This window comes from Leucoraja erinacea, chromosome 2, assembly GCF_028641065.1.
Source record: "Leucoraja erinacea ecotype New England chromosome 2, Leri_hhj_1, whole genome shotgun sequence".
Lineage (NCBI taxonomy): Eukaryota > Metazoa > Chordata > Chondrichthyes > Rajiformes > Rajidae > Leucoraja > Leucoraja erinaceus.
Genome location: NC_073378.1, coordinates 19,172,245 through 19,189,009, shown reverse-complemented (window position 1 = coordinate 19,189,009; position 16,765 = coordinate 19,172,245). Strand labels below are relative to the sequence as shown.

General features: G+C 44.0%; 1 protein-coding gene across 2 annotated transcripts in view; it reads left to right on the top strand.

The window, feature by feature from the left end:
* LOC129707398 (sickle tail protein homolog) overlaps positions 1-12,245 on the top strand; it is a 304,688-nt gene extending 292,443 nt beyond the window's left edge. For both annotated transcript variants that reach the window (XM_055652413.1, XM_055652404.1), the window contains exon 2: positions 9,444-12,245. In XM_055652413.1, coding sequence (XP_055508388.1) covers positions 9,444-9,733 — 290 coding nt within the window. In that variant the 3' untranslated portion in view covers positions 9,734-12,245. The remainder of the gene's footprint in view (positions 1-9,443) is intronic.
* Positions 12,246-16,765: the final 4,520 nt, after the last annotated feature.

Sequence of the window (16,765 nt, the reverse complement as noted above, 5' to 3'; positions counted from 1 at the left end):
AGACATATAAAATTCTTAAAGGATTGGACAGGCTAGATGTTGGAAAAATGTTCCCGATGTTGGGGGAGTCCAGAAACATGGGTTATAGATTAAGAATAAGAGATGGGCCATTTAAGACTGAAATGAGGAAAAACCTCTTCACCCAGAAAGTTGTGAATCTGTGTAATTCTCTGCCACAGAAGGCAGTGGAAGCCAATTCACTGGATGTTTTCAGGAGAGAGTTAGATTTAGCTCAGGGCTAAAGGAATCAATGGATATGGGGAAAAAGCAGGAACGGGGTACAGATTGTAGATGATCAGCCATGATCATATTGAATGGTGGTGCTGGCTCGAAGGGCCGAATGGCCGACTGCACCTATTTTTCTATGCTTTCTATGTTTCTATCAAATGCAAAGCAGCGTTATGTTTTGGTCCTTGCCCTTGCACCTTGATCTCGATGTTGACATACTCAATGTTATAGTCTGGCAGTTGGGGGTTGCCAGTCAGAAGATGCAACTATTTTCTGATGTACTATTTTGTTAAATTACAGTTGCACATTCAGGCGTGTAAGTCGGAATAAGTATCTGCTGCAGCACCTGCTACACTCAGGTCTTTCAGTATGATTCACCTGCTGTCTGTGCTCTTTGGGTCTGACATTTTCATTTATAACGCATGCAGGATATCTCTGCTCTGAATTACAATGAGCAGTTTCAAGTTGAGGTATAATTAGACAAGAGTTAAACAAGAGTAATATTGAGGACTGAAAGGGGGAGGAAATTTGTGATTTTTTTTGTGTGCATTCTTCCCATAAGTTTACAATTTAAGAAAGGGAGAGAGAAAACAGGGAACAATAAACCAGTTTGCCCAATATCAGTCACAGAGAAAATGCTGGAATCTATTATTAAGGTGGTGGTGAAGGGTCACATAATAGAATAGGGTGGAATCGACATGAATTTACAAAATGTTTGCTAAATCAGTTGGAATATCTTCAGATTCAGATTCAAACTTTATTGTCATTGTGCAGTGTACAATACAGAGACAATATGAGCAATAAATAAATATAATTACGTGCATACAGTCATAGTAGTGCAATTTTTTAATTTTTAAAACATTTATTTTATTTTTTTCCTGGTGGAAGGAGTGTCCGTGGGGGAGGGGGGTGACTGGCAATCACCGAGGTACAGTGTTGAGTAATGTAACAGCCGCAGGGAAGAAGCTGTTCCTGGGCCTGCTGATCCGGCAACGGAGAGACCTGTAGCACCTCCCGGATGGTAGGAGGGTAAACAGTCTGTGGTTGGGGTGAGAGCAGTCCTCGTGATTGTAATTAGCAGATTAGATATGAATGAACCAGTCTACATTGTGTATGGGGACTACGGGAAGTCTGTTTATTAGGTGTAACACAAGAGATAGGTAAACAAAATTGTACTCTGTATTGGTATAATTTAATACCATAAAGTTTGTTTAATGAAGGGAAATTGTGAGGTGGTGACTGCTAGAGTGTTGCAGAGTACGATCCATCTCAATATCTGTGATTTTGATGAGGAAGTCAAATGTACTATACTCTATTGAAAGAAGCATTTATATTTGCAACTGAGGGGGCACAGTGGAGATTCACCAGTCTAATTTTCAGATTGCTATATCAGGAGAGAGAGACAAATTGGCCCAACACTCAGCTGAGTGTATGGAGCCCTATAAGAAGTGTTTGATATTTCGAGAATGGAGATTTATAGGCTTAGTGTCAGAAAGTGGTGTTGAAGCAAAGAATCAGCCATGAATGATCTTATTGAATTTTCGAGCAGGCACAAGGGGCACGATGGTCTAATCCTGCTCCCGTGATTAATGTCCCTGTATTCTTGCGTTCCCCTGAGCAGCGGTGACAGAAATGACCTGAACGTTGGTTGCAGTCTAGTTCCTGGACAAATGTGTTGATTGTGAATTATATAGTCATGGAGTGATACAGCTTGGAAACAGGCCCTTCAGCCCAACTTATGTACCCAGCTACACTAGTCCCACCTGCCCACAATTGGCCCATATCCCTACAAACCTGTCTTATCCATGTACCTGTATTGGTATAATATATATAAGCATCTGGATAAACAGGGTCTGATTAGGAACAGTCAACATGGATTTGTGCCTGGAAGGTCATGTTTGACTAATCTTCTTGAATTTTTTGAAGATGTTACTCAGGAAATTGATGAGGGTAAAGCAGTGGATGTTGTGTATATGGACTTCAGTAAGGCCTTTGACAAGGTTCCTCATGGAAGGTTGGTTAAGAAGGTTCAATGGTTGGGTATTAATGGTGGAGTAGCAAGATGGATTCAACAGTGGCTGAATGGGAGATGCCAGAGAGTAATGGTGGATGGTTGTTTGTCAGGGTGGAGGCCAGTGACGAGTGGGGTGCCGCAGGGATCTGTGTTGGGTCCACTGTTGTTTGTCATGTACATCAATGATCTGGATGATGGTGTGGTAAATTGGATTAGTAAGTATGCAGATGATACTAAGATAGGTGGGGTTGCGGGTAATGAAGTAGAGTTTCAAAGTCTACAGAGAGATTTATGCCAGTTGGAAGAGGGGGCTGAAAGATGGCAGATGGAGTTTAATGCTGATAAGTGTGAGGTGCTACATCTTGGCAGGCCAAATCAAAATAGGACGTACATGGTAAATGGTAGGGAATTGAAGAATGTAGGTGAACAGAGGGATCTGGGAATAACTGTGCACAGTTCCCTGAAAGTGGAATCTCATGTAGATAGGGTGGTAAAGAAAGCTTTTGGTGTGCTGGCCTTTATAAATCAGAGCATTGAGTATAGAAGTTGGGATGTAATGTTAAAAATTGTACAAGGCATTGGTGAGGCCAATTCTGGAGTATGGTGTACAATTTTGGTCGCCTAATTATAGGAAGGATGTCAACAAAATAGAGAGAGTACAGAGGAGATTTACTAGAATGTTGCCTGGGTTTCAGCAACTAAGTTACAGAGAAAGGTTGAACAAGTTAGGGCTTTATTCTTTGGAGCGCAGAAGGTTAGGGGGGACTTGATAGAGGTTTTTAAAATGATGAGAGGGATAGACAGAGTTGACGTGGAAAAGCTTTTCCCACTGAGAGTAGGGAAGATTCAAACAAGGGGACATGACTTGAGAATTAAGGGACTGAAGTTTAGGGGTAACATGAGGGGGAACTTCTTTATTCAGAGAGTGGTAGCTGTGTGGAATGAGCTTCCAGTGAAGGTGGTGGAGGCAGGTTCGTTTTTATCATTTAAAAATAAATTGGATAGTTATATGGATGGGAAGGGAATGAAGGGTTATGGTCTGAGCGCAGGTATATGGGACTAGCGGAGATTATGTGTTCGGCACGGACTAGAAGGGTCGAGATGGCCTGTTTCCGTGCTGTAATTGTTATATGGTTATATGGTTACCTGCCTACCTGTTTCTTAAAGATTGGAGTAGTCCCTGCCTCAACTACTTCCCCTGGCAATTTTGAGGGGTAATAGGGATTTGTATTAAATAATTCCCCCTTCACCTTAAACCTACACTGTATGTCCCCAGTCCTCAATTAACATACGGTGGGCAAGAGACTCTGTGCATCTACCCAATCTGTTCCTCTCATGATTTTATACACCTCTATAAATTCACCCCTCAGCCTCCTGCGCTCCAAGGAATAAAGTCCCTGCCGATTCAACCTCTCTTTATAGCTCAGACCCTCTAGTCCTGGCAACATCCTCATAAATCTTCTCTGTACCCTTTTGTGTTTGTCAACATCTTTCTTATACATAGTGCCCAGAACTGAACACAACTCGTCCCTTCCCACCGCAGGAGATGCAACACCTGTCCCTTTACCTCCCCCCTTGACTCCTTCCAAGAACCCAAACAATCTTTCTGGGTAAGGCAGAGGTTCCTCCAACCTCATCCACTGTATCCGCTGTTCCAGGTGTCTACATTGGCGAGACCAAGCGCAGGCTCGGCGATCGGTTTCACTGAACATCTCCGCTAAGTCTGTCTTAACCAACCTGATTTCCCGGTGGCACAGCACTTCAACTCCCCCTCCCATTCCCAATCTGACCTTTCTGTCCTAGGCCTCCTCCATTGTCAGCGCAAATTGGAGGAACAGCACCTCAAGTTCCCTAACTTCAGATAGCCCTTGCCTTCTATCTCTATCCCCTTCCCCTTCCCAGTTCTCCCACTAGGCTTACTGTCTCTGCCTACGTTCTATCTTTGTCCCGCCCCCTCCCCGACATCAGTCTGAAGAAGGATCTCAACCCGAAACGTCGCCCATTCCTTCCCTCCAGAGATGCTGCCTCACCCACTGAGTTACTCCAGCATTTAGTGTCAGCTTTGACATTAGTACATAGTGGAGCAGGGTCAAGCAGCTAAATGCCCTACTTCTGCTACTTTGTAATTTTTTTTCAGTTTTCCTACATTAACATAGATCAATAACGATCCTTAGGTTGTGGCACAAGAATTTACCGTATCTTAACTCGTGGATCAGGTTTCAGGTTTTCGTTCATTTCAGCTTAAAGGCAGGATCATGGATGGTGTTGAATTCTCTCCTGGTAACGACCCCGATCTGTCAACTGGGAATAGCTATTAAACATTCCTGATTCAGCAGGCAAGCACTAAAGTTAAGACACAAAATATATGGATTGTGGTAGATATTTCTGGTGGGAACCTACCAAGTTTGTCCTCCAGGTGCAAACAGCAGTGAGAGGTCAAATTATATTTACTCTGCCAGAATAGAATTAGAAGATCATTCTTCCAGAGCAGTGTAACATTTACCTAGTTCCCACCTTGTGGGTTAGGCAGGATCTGTGGAGAGAGAACATTTCAGATCCGTGGCCTTACATCAGGAAATGAAAAAGGTAGCAGTTCAACAGACTCAGGCATGCATGATGACAAAGAAGGGACTTGTACAGGATCTTGGTGAGACCACACCTGGAGTATTGCGTACAGTTTTGATCTAATCTGAGGAAAGACATTCTTGCCATAGAGGGAGTACAGAGAAGGTTCACCAGACTGATTCCTGCGATGTCAGGACTTTCATATGAAGAAAGACTGGATAGACTCGGCTTGTACTCGCTAGAATTTAGAAGATTGAGGGGGGATCTTATAGAAACTTACAAAATTCTTAAGGGGTTGGACAGGCTAGATGCAGGAAGATTGTTCCCGATGTTGGGGAAGTTATGAACATGCGGTCACAGTTTAAGGATAAGGGGAAAATCTTTTAGAACCGAGATGAGAAAAACATTTTTCATACAGAGAGTGGTGAACCTCTGGAATTCTCTGCCATAGAAGGTAGTTGAGGCCAGTTCATTGGCTATATTTAAGAGGGAGTTAGATGTGGCCCTTGTGGCTAAAGGGATCAGGGGGTATGGAGGGAAGGCAGGTACAGGATACTGAGTTGGGTGATCAGCCATGATCATATTGAATGGCGGTGCAGGCTCGAAGGGTGGAATGGCCTATTCCTGCACCTATTTTCTATGTTTCTATGTTTCTAAAGTCTCCAGAGGTTTCCGTTCAGGATTCCTAATTGGGACAGGGGCATAAGTTCCTTGAGCCTGCTTCACCATTGGGATTGTGGTTGATCTATCGCTTAGCTTATCCTTTCCGTTAGCAAAGTTCATAAATCTCAGATTTAAAATTAGCTATGTATTATCACTGGCATCGGAGTTCCAGATTTTTGTCACCCTTCATGTGTAGAAATGTTTCTTCATTACATTCTTGAAAGGCATGTTTTTTTATTTTAAGATCATAGTCCTTCATTTTCCATTTGACAAGCAGTGGGAGGACTTCATCCTCAAATTCCCCTTAATATTTAGGAAAATTAAAAACAAATCACTTTTTAATCTAATAATACAGCCTCATGTTTCCGCAGTCTCACTTGTGAATTTAACCATTGCAATCCAGGTATCATTCCCAGTAAACCGATTCTATACCCCCTCCACAATAAAGGATATCCTTTCTTAATTTGTGCTGGCCATAATTGCTTGCACAATCTGTTCGTCCAAAGTGAACTTCTTTCTGTGCAAATATTCGGTGGAATCTGCAGCCAGAGTCTCTTTTAAGAAGTCCTGACTTCCATTAAGCAATCTTAGAGCAATTCTTTTTGACTTCTGAGTTGGATGATCAGCCATGATCATATTGAATGACGGTGCAGGCTCGAAGGGCCGAATGGCCTACTCCTGCACCTATTTTCTATGTTCCTATGTTTCTACATAGCATAGCTTTGTGTTAGGGCAGAAGGCAGTGTAGGCTTCACAAAGAACTAAATTATTACCAGGATTTTCTGTCCAAAGAAAAATGGGAGCAAGGGTTACCATCTAAATTATTACCTGACATGATGAGGCAGGGCGTTTGCAAGATGTCTATTTGCAAATAGAGGATTTTATATCTGTTTGTTTTATGTGAAGAGGATGTCAGAGAGTCCATGGTGGAAGTGAACATAGTACAATGCAGGTACACAAAAATGCTGGAGAAACTCAGCGGGTGCAGCAGCATCTATGTGCAGCACAGGAACTACAGCAGAGTGGCTAAAACTGCACGCAATACATCAAATGTCGCCTCACCGACGCCTTGTACGACTAACATGATATCCCAACGTGTATGCGTAATACCATGACTCATGAACGCCGACGTACTAAATGTCTTCTTGACCATCCTGTCTCCATTGATGCCACTTTCAAGGAACTATGTACCTACACTCCTAGATCCCTCTATTCTACAACACTATCCTCGGGTCCCTAGCATTTACTGTGAAGGTCCTGCCCTGGTTAGATTTCCTAAAATGCAACGCCTCACACTTATCAGCAGTAATAATAATAATAATAGTGTTTTGTTTATAGGGACAGTGCATATTAATTAACATTTGCATGTAAATATGCGAGATTGTAGCCAATCAGTAGCTAATTTCCGTCTCTAGTCCCAGGCAAAGGTAGGTGAAGTGTCTTGCCCAAGGACACAACGACAGTACACACTCCAAGCAGGATTCGAACCGGCCACCTTCAGGTTGCCAGCCGAACACTTAGCCCATTGCGCCATCTGTAAACTCCATGAACCATCTCTCAGCCCACTTGCACATTTTGATCAAGATCCTGCCGTGATTTTTGATAACCATTTACGCTATCACCCACTTTAGTGATATATGCAAAATTACTCTCTTATTTCCTGAACATTCCCATCCGCACATCACAGGTGTCTAATGATGAATCATATATCTCTACCAGGGCTCCTACGATTTCTTCTCTCATTTCCCACAGTGTCCTTGGATATATCTGCTCAGACCTGCAAGATTTATCTACTTTCGTATGCATTAGGATGTCCAGCACCTCCTCGATTTTAATACAGATTGTCCTCAAACATAGAAACATAGAAAATAGGTGCAGGATGAGGCCATTCGACCCTTCGAGCCTGCACCGCCATTCAATATGATCATGGCTGATCCTCCAACTCAGTATCCTGTACCTGCTTTCTCTCCATACCCCCTGATCCCTTTAGCCACATGGGGCACATCTAACCCCCTCTTAAATATAGCCAATGAACTGGCCTCAATTACATTCTGTGGTAGAGAATTCCAGAGATTCACCACTCTCTGTGTACATTTTTTTTTCTCATCTCAGTCCTAAAAGGCTTCCCCTTTATCCTTAAACTGTGACCCCTTGTCCTGGACTTCCCCAACATCGGGAACAATCTTCCTGCATCTAGCCTGTCCAACCCCTTAAGAATTTTGTAAGTTTCTATAAGATCCCCCCTCAATCTTCTAAATTCTAGCGAGTACAAGCCGAGTCTATCCAGTCTTTCTTCATATGAAAGTCCTGACATCCCAGGAATCAGTCTGGTGAACCTTCTCTGTACTCCCTCTATGGCAAGAATGTCCTTCCTCAGATTAGGAGACCAAAAATAGGCACAAAAAGGCACCAAGACAGGCACAAAAAGCTGGAGTAACATGCGGAACAGGCAGCATCTTTGGAGAGAAGGAATGGGTGATGTTTCCGGTCGAGACCCTTCTTCAGTCCTCAAGGCGTCTCCATTAACTGTCCCACGTTCCCCAGTCTCCGTGTCTTTCTCCATGGTAATAAAAGCTGGAGTAACTCTGTGGAACACTCATTGAGGATTGTACTCATCTCCTGTGACTCCACACGGAGATGACCACTTTGTTTTCTGAGGGGGCCAATTCTCTCCCTAGTTACCCCCTTTCCCTTAATGTCCTTATAAAATCTATTTGGATTGTTATTAATATTATCTGCCCAGAGCTAACTCCTGCTGATTTCCTTATTGTGTATGTTCCTCTGTTCCCGAAACTCCTGCAGGGGAGCTACACTTGATCCCAGCAGCCTGTACCTGTCTCATGCCTCCTTTTACTTGACCAGATTATTTCATCATCCAAATTTCCTTACTCCCACCTGCCTTGCCCTTTGCCCTTTGCCCTAACTGGAATGTGCATGCCCTGAGCTCTTGTCATCACATTTTTAAAAGCATCTTGCTTTTCAGACGTTTCTTTCCCAGCAAACAACCTGCTGAATTCAACTTTAGCAAGTTACTGTCTAATGCCAGCAACGTTGGCCTTACTTCAATTCAGAACACTAATATTTGTAATTGATAGAAGCTTAAGGAAATCACTATGAAACAGTGTTGGAGCCCTGGGAATCTCGGGAAGGGAAGAGGGCTGGAACAAGTGTGCAGTCTTGCAGTTGCACAGGAAGGGGGCGTGGCATGTTGTGATCGAAGATTAATCAGAATCTAGTGAAGCAAATACAATGTGAGCACACAAATTGCTGAAGTAGATCAGTGGGACAGGCAGCATCTTTGGAGACCTGTGATTGAAGCAGTGCAGCGTAGGTTCATGAAATTGATCCCTGGGATGGCGGAACTGTCATATGAGGAAAGATTGAAAAGACTAGGCTTGTATTCACTGGAGGTTAGAAGGATGAGGGGGAATCTTATAGAAACATATAAAATTATAAAAGGACAGGACAAGCTAGATGCAGGGAAACAAATCCCAATGTTGGGTGAGTCCAGAACCAGGGGCCACAGTCTTAGAATAAAGAGGAGGTCATTTAAGATTGAGGTGAGAAAAAACTTTTTCACCCAGAGAGTTGTGAATTTATGGAATTCCCTGCCAGAGAGGGCAGTGGAGGCCAAGTCACTGGTTGGATTTAAGAGAGAGCTCTAGGGGCTAGTGGAGTCAAGGGATCTGGGGAGAAGGCAGGCACAGGTTATTGATAGGGGATGATCAGCCGTGATCACAATGAATGGCAGTGCTGGCTCGAAGGGCCGAATGGCCTGCTCCTGCACCTAATTTCTATGTTCCTGTTTCTATGGAGAGAAGGAATGGGTGACGTTTCGGGTCGAGACCCTTCTTCAGACTGATATGTAATGTGTCTTGCCTAAATGCAAAGGGGCATATAGCACAGTCAGGCTGAGACACTGAGAAAATGTTGCATATTCTTTAATCTCTTTGTATTCTGATTGTTTTTTTAGATCATGGCAAGTCAAACCTGCGTGTAACCTCATTAGATGACGCCGAGCGCATTAAAACCAAGGAAACACTCGCTAATGGAAATAACCGTGGTTCAAGTGCAAAACTTGCTCGGAACATCCCACGGAGACACACTGTAGGTGGAGCTCGCAGTGCGAAGGAAATACTGGGAATGCAGCCATCAGAAATGGACAGGAAGAGGGAGGTTTTCCTGGAACATCTGAAGCAGAAATATCCACATCATGCACATGCCATTATGGGGCAGCAAGAACGTCTCAAAGATCAGGTATGAGAACATTGGCCCAAATCTAATCAATTATTGTATTACATTTCTTCAGTTCCCTTCCTGTAGACAAAGTCGGGTGTCAAACGGAAGAGAACTTTCTGGTGCAACTTTTCTTCTATAGTTATGGCTTTTGCCTCACATTGATGGCGAATGCCACCCACACTGCTCCCAAGCTTATTTTTTTCGCCGGAGAACCACATGGTCATGGAGTGTCTGCAAGGATCTAATGATGTTAACATGATGGTTAATTTGAAAGGTTTTGGTTTTGTGGTGGTCAAGAGTGTTTTATCGTCATGTGTTAATCCCTACTCTTTGTTTCCTGTCTGCCAACCACTTCTCTGTCCATGTCAGCACTCTACCCCCAATACCCTGTGCCCTAATTTTACCCACTAATCTCCTATGTGGGACCTTATCAAATGCTTTCTGAAAGTCCAGGTACACTACATCCACTGGCTCTCCCTTGTCCATTTTCCTAGTTACATCCCCAAAAAATTCCAGAAGATTAGTCAAGCATGATTTCCCTTTTGTAAATCCATGCTGACTCGGACCGATCCTGTTACTGCTATCCAAATGTGCGGCTATTTCATCTTTAATAATTGATTCAGCACCTTCCCCACCACCGATGTCGAACAACAAAAATAAGTTCCATATATATATAAAATAACAAACAATAGAGTGCAAAGCCAAAAACAATGCCTCGCTCTGCCCGCATGTCCTTAATGCAATTGAGGTTGTTTGTCATTTGGAATTTAATTGTAGTTCGTAGTGTTCGATAGTCTAATGGTTGTTGGGAGGAAGCTACTTCTGAATCTGAATGTTACAGTTTTCAGTCTCCTTTACCTCCATATAACCATATAACCATATAACAATTACAGCACGGAAACAGGCCATCTCGGCCCTTCAAGTCCGTGTCGAACACTTATTTTCCACTAATCCCATCTACCTGCACTCAGACCATAACCCTCCATTCCTTTCCCATCCATATACCTATCCAATTTATTTTTAAATGTTAAAATCGAACTTGCCTCCACCACCTTCACTGGAAGCTTATTCCACACAGCTACCACTCTCTGAGTAAAGAAGATCCCCCTCATGTTACCCCTAAACTTCTGTCCCTTAATTCTCAAGTCATGTCCTCTTGTTTGAATCTTCCCTACTCTCAATGGGAAAAGCTTATCCACGTCAACTCTGTCTATCCCTCTCATCATTTTAAAGACCTCTATCAAGTCCCCCCTTAACCTTCTGCGCTCCAAAGAATAAAGACCTAACTTGTTCAACCTTTCTCTGTAACTTAGTTGCTGAAACCCAGGCAACATTCTAGTAAATCTCCTCTGTACTCTCTCTATTTTGTTGACATCCTTCCTATAATTAGGCGACCAAAAATTGTACACCATACTCCAGAATTGTCCTCTTCCCGTTGGCAGGAGTGAAATGAGAGCCTGGCCAGGGTGGTATGATGCTGGCTGCGTTTTTGAGGCAGTGTCTCCTGTAGATCCCTTTGATGGTGGGGAGGTCAGTGCGCCTGATAGGCTGGGCAGTCTTCACCACTTTTTAAGGAATACCGGGGTAACGTGGATATTTAGTCTCAGCCATGGTTCTGTAAGGCAAGCCTCTTACTCTACCCATATTTCCACTATCTTCTCAAGTCAAGTCAAGTCAAGTCAAGTCAAGTCAAGTTTATTTGTCACATACACATACGAGATGTGCAGTGAAATGAAAGTGGCAATGCTCGTGGACTTTTGTGCAAAAGACAAACAACAAAACAACCAAATAAATTATAAACACAATCATAACGCACATATTCTTTTACATAATAAATAATGGAAGGAAAAAACGTTCAGTAGAGTTAGTCCCTGGTGAGATAGGCGTTTACAGTCCGAATTGCCTCTGGGAAGAAACTCCTTCTCAACCTCTCTGTTCTCACCGATTGGCAACGGAGGCGTTTGCCTGACCGTAGGGTAGGGTTCAGATAGGGAAAAAATGGGGGAAGAGACTGCAGTTTAGAGAGCAAATTTATTTCCAAGATATTCTGAACTAATAGTACACCAGCTGTAGAACGTCCAAATGGCTCTCCAGTAATTACATCCTTGTAAACAAACCTCTTTTTGGAACAATCTGTTCGTTCTTCTTTGAAGCATTTGGCATTTCATGACTGCAGAAATCAGTTTATACTTTGACCTGGATAGGTTTTTGTAATTTGTGATGGACACTCGGAATAATTGGATAAATGTTTGAAGTCTGGAAAGAATAAACCCATGGGTGGGGAACAGTGAACTGGATTTGTTTTTGAATTCCTGGACATCAGGCTGATATAACATGATGGCATGAATTGTTAGTTGAAGTTACCTGCAAAAGGTAGAATTGGCCCAGAACGTGATATGTTCTCCTGCACAAGAAGACTTTCTGGGTCAACATCCCAAATAGTCAAGGTTTGAGGATTTCTACGTGGTGGTGCAGATGAAGAGCCTCACAGCTTCAGGAACCCTGGTTCGATCTTGACCTTGAATACACATTATTCCCATGTCCATGTGGAATATGTTGGTTGCTTCATTTCCTCCCCCCCCCTCGCCCCCTCCCTCGCCCCACCCCACAATGCAAAGATGCACCGGGAGAATAATTGTACACTGTAAATTATCCAAGTGTAGGTAAGTGGCAGAACATAGGTACAGGGGGAGGGCTATAGTGAGCAGGGGGCATGGAACTGATGGCATTGCCTTGTAGGGAGCTGACATGGGCTCAATCGGTGTTGTAATTAGTAAATAAGAAAATTGCTTGAGAACATCAATGCCCTGTATTGTGTTGACTGAAGTTCACCTCTTTGGCTGCACCCCGCAGATTCCTGGCTGAATTGAAAAGGAGAAATGTCCTCTATCCATGTCTCCTCACTAGCATGGTGACCTTGGCAGATGATCCGAGGTGTCAGAGCAGACTGGGAACAATGGCAGAGGAGAAACCTCACTGAGCCCGATCAAAGTCAACTCAAAAAGTCGAGATAACACAATGCAGAGAAAATAAAGGTTGAGGAATAGAAATGGAGTTAAGGAAATGAGATTTGAGAAACAAAAGTATTAACAAGGCTATTTAAGAAGGAACTGCAGATGCTGAAAAATTGAAGGTACACAAAAATGCTGGAGAAACTCAGCGGGTGCAGCAGCATCTATGGAACGAAGGAAATAGGCAACGTTTCGGCCCGAAACGTTGCCTATTTCCTTCGCTCCATAGATGCTGCTGCACCTGCTGAGTTTCTCCAGCATTTTTGTGTACCTATTAACAAGGTTACTTGTTTATCAATTACCTATCTATGTTTCCCAATTCCACCCTCCTCCTCTCCTATCTGGTTCCCTCTGCCCATCACTTGTTACTTCTCCTTGGTCCATCTATCGATCTCTAGCCCCTGTCTCATCCCTTTCCCTCTCCTCTTTTTACTGGTGATCGTCCCTCTCCACTCTCAGTCCTGATGCAGGGTCTTGACCCAAAACATAGACAATTTATTCCCCCCCCCCCCCCACCCACGTGCTGCTTGGCTCACTTGTTTGCTTTTTACTTGTATCTCAATCTGTGGGAATGAGACTATACAATTATAAAATAATATTTCATGAGATTATTCAGAATATTTAATACTTATCAGCCCTTGAATCAAAGCATCCTTAGTTTTGATTTAAGCTATTCTGTGGTCTTTGACTATTCCATAATGCTAATTCAGTCTTTATTATTCTAAGCTCATTGCTGCATTCATTGGAGACTACTGTAGCAGCATCACCTGTGGATAAGCAGTGTATCACCACATAAAATTGTAAATCTCCAAGTATAATTATGCAAGTATAGTTAGGCAGTCAGACTAACCCTGCAATTATGGTGAATGCTGACAGCTAACAAAAAACTGGCCAGCAGAGTGCCTTCCAACAACCAAATCTGAAGCCAACATTTCACACACACGGTTATTACTAACAAGTGCATGATTTCTGCATCATGTCTCACTAGGTATTTGTCAAACGCTCACCTTTTTTCCATTTTCTTTGCTTGACCTCAGAAGCTCTAGATTCTGACAGGATTTCTTCCCCAGTCACTGGATGTCTGATCCTTGTTAAACTGCCAAGTAAACATACATACAAAAAAACACACGGCACAAATGGGAGCTGCAGATTAATTAACATGGAACAAAATCTGAAGAGAAACTATTTTCAGATATGTACCTGTAAAACACACGTATGTTGGGAGCAGGCTTTTATGCCCTTTGCAACTTACTTCAAACAAAAGTAGTTGCATTTTATGTGCAATTGTGAAATTCCAACACAAATGTTGTAAAATGAATCAGCGGCCCTCGGAAGGCTTGATCTGTGAGGACTTATTTCTCGGTTTAGTCCAAGTAAAAAAAACAACTCGTGGGCCAAGCAACAAAAGGTTGGGTGACATTTCTGGTCAAGGCCCTGCATTAGGATTTAAAATGCGGAGGTACTTATCCAGTATAAAAGTCTTGAAAAGGAGCAGTGAAAGAAAGGCTGGCAAACACTAGGTGGAACCAGGTAAAGTGAGTGAGGAAGTGCAGATGGAGGCAGGTGGCAGACAGGGAGGGGCGAGTTGGTGCTAGAGGCTGGCAAGTGACGTGGAACCAGGTATGGGAGGGGTGATGCACAGTTGCACAGATGAGGGTGGAGATAGGAAGTGTAGACAAAGGAAAAGAAACCCAGGTGGATCAGTGTGTGTCCGATCGGCGGATGCAACCTGGTTATAGCAATGTGCAAGAGAATTGAAAATGAATAAGTGAACCGATGTAGAGGGAGCCTAGGTGAACTAGTAAGAGTGAGAATGGATCACAGTGCATGTAGGTAACTGGACATTTCAGTGTTCATTCCATTGTGATGCAGACTATCCAAGTGAAATATGAAATGATGTTCTTCAACCTGCCATTTGCCTCCACTGATGCTGCACGACCCGCTGTGTTCCTCCAGTAGTTTATTTGCGGCAGATTCCAGCATCTGCAGCCTCATATATCTCTAGCCCAGATTGATGGACGGGGGGGGGGCAGAGGGGACACGCCCGGTGAAATCTCCGCTTTCCGCGAGACAGTGGGGGTGGGACTGATGACCGAGGGCGCCGATTGGTCGAGAGAGATGTCGGTCAGCAGGCAATGGGGGCGGGACATGATTCAGCACGATGATTGGAGGAGTGGAGGAGTGGGGGTGGTAGGGACTGAGGATAAAGCGCGGTGATTGGAGGAGGGAGACATGGCACAGACCTGCGCAAAGATCCTAGAGGCTCTATAATCATTGGACCTGCACTTCATCCGCAGCCAGGATCGATCCCGGCCGGCTTTCCGGCGCTGTCCTGTCCCCTCCCGTACCCCCCCAGTGGTGGCCAGAGAGGTTGGCAGCAAAGATCCTCCGCTATAGGATCTTTGGTCGGCAGTGTCAGAAGCGAGCTGTGCCCCCAGGCCCACAGCCGGTGCAGAGAAACTGCGCTAAACCCAGCTCAACTCTGCCTGTCCCGCCAGGTGAGCCTACAGCCCTTCCTGGACGCGGGAAATATGGCCAGTGCGGAGAAGCAGCGCTGGTGTCCTATCAGTCCAGGCAGGGCAGTAGTTAACCCGGTGAGACAGGCAGAGTTGAGCTGCATTTAGCGCTGGATTGAGCCTCCGAAGCCTCGCGCGTGTGTGTGTGAGTGAGTGCGCGCATGCGCGTGTGGCCACCTTAAAATTGTGTCCCCCGGTCCCCTCCATGTTTTGATAGCGAGTTCCGCTCTTGCATATGCTCTTAAATGCAGTAGATGATAAGCACTAAAACATCTATGATCTATATCCATGCATTAGAGAATCTTCAAAACCATTATTAACATTCTCAAAAACTGCTAAAGAAGCTAGTAATGAGATTGCAGCAAGAATGCTGGGCCACCGGCTCTCAAGCATCAAACTTGTATAATCTAATTAAACAGGCCAATGTAAAACCACCTCTGGGGCAGCTGCCGATCAGACTTGCAGTACAATTTTCCACTCCTCTCTGTGGGGCGGCAAAAATATTTGGCACCCTTCAGTGATATCTTAATCCAGATCACGGTACTCGGAGGGGAAAGCTGAGGCTGTGCTCCAGGCTGTCAGTCCATCGAAGAGTTTGTTGAAGAATCAATTGGCTGTGAAAAATCAGAGAGTAAAACAATTGCATATCTGATGGACAGCCCTGCTTGGGGTCAGTTGGTGGTGTTTTGAAGAGAACACAACTCAGCCATGCAAGCCGAGACCCCATGACAGAAAGGATCCCATCAAAGGCTAGGGTAATTAATGCCTATTTTTAGTGCCTTTTCGAAGCCAAAATCCATTAATAGGTCCCAACGTTCACATTTCACATGCATGTGGCTGAATACTGGCACCTCTGATCAAATATCTCATCATGGTTTCGTCCATTCGTTAATTTACAATGTGTAGGAAGGATCTGCAGATGCTGGTTTAAACCGAAGATAGACACAAAGTGCTGGAGTAACTCAGCGGGACAGGCAGCATCTCTGGAGAGGAATGGGTGATGCTTCTGGTTGAAACTCTTCTTCAGACTAATTTACAATGTTTAATTAAGGAGTAGTTTATCTGTGTACTATTTATTAATCTGGAATATATTGCCATTCCTAATTGCCCTTATGGTCGTTAAAATGGTGAGCCACTGCAGTCCATGACTTTCATGGTACTCCCAGAATGGGTAGATATTTCTAGGAATTACACCGTAGCAAGATGGAAGAATAGGCAAAGAAGGTGTGTAACTCGGAGCTGAACGCAAAGGCAGATGTTTCCCAGTTGTTTAGGATTGAACTGCAGATGCTGGAAAATCGAAGGTACACAAAAAAGCTGGAGAAACTCAGTGGGTGCAGCAGCATCTATGGAGCGAAGGAAATAGGCAACGTTTCAGGCCAAAACCCTTCTTCAGACTGATGGAGGGTGGGGGGGGGGAGGGGGTAGAAGAAAGCAAAAAGGAGGAGGAGGAGCCCGAGAGCTGAGGGAGAGCTAGGAAGGGGAGGAGACAACAAGGGCTAACAGAATTGGGAGAATTCAATGTTCAT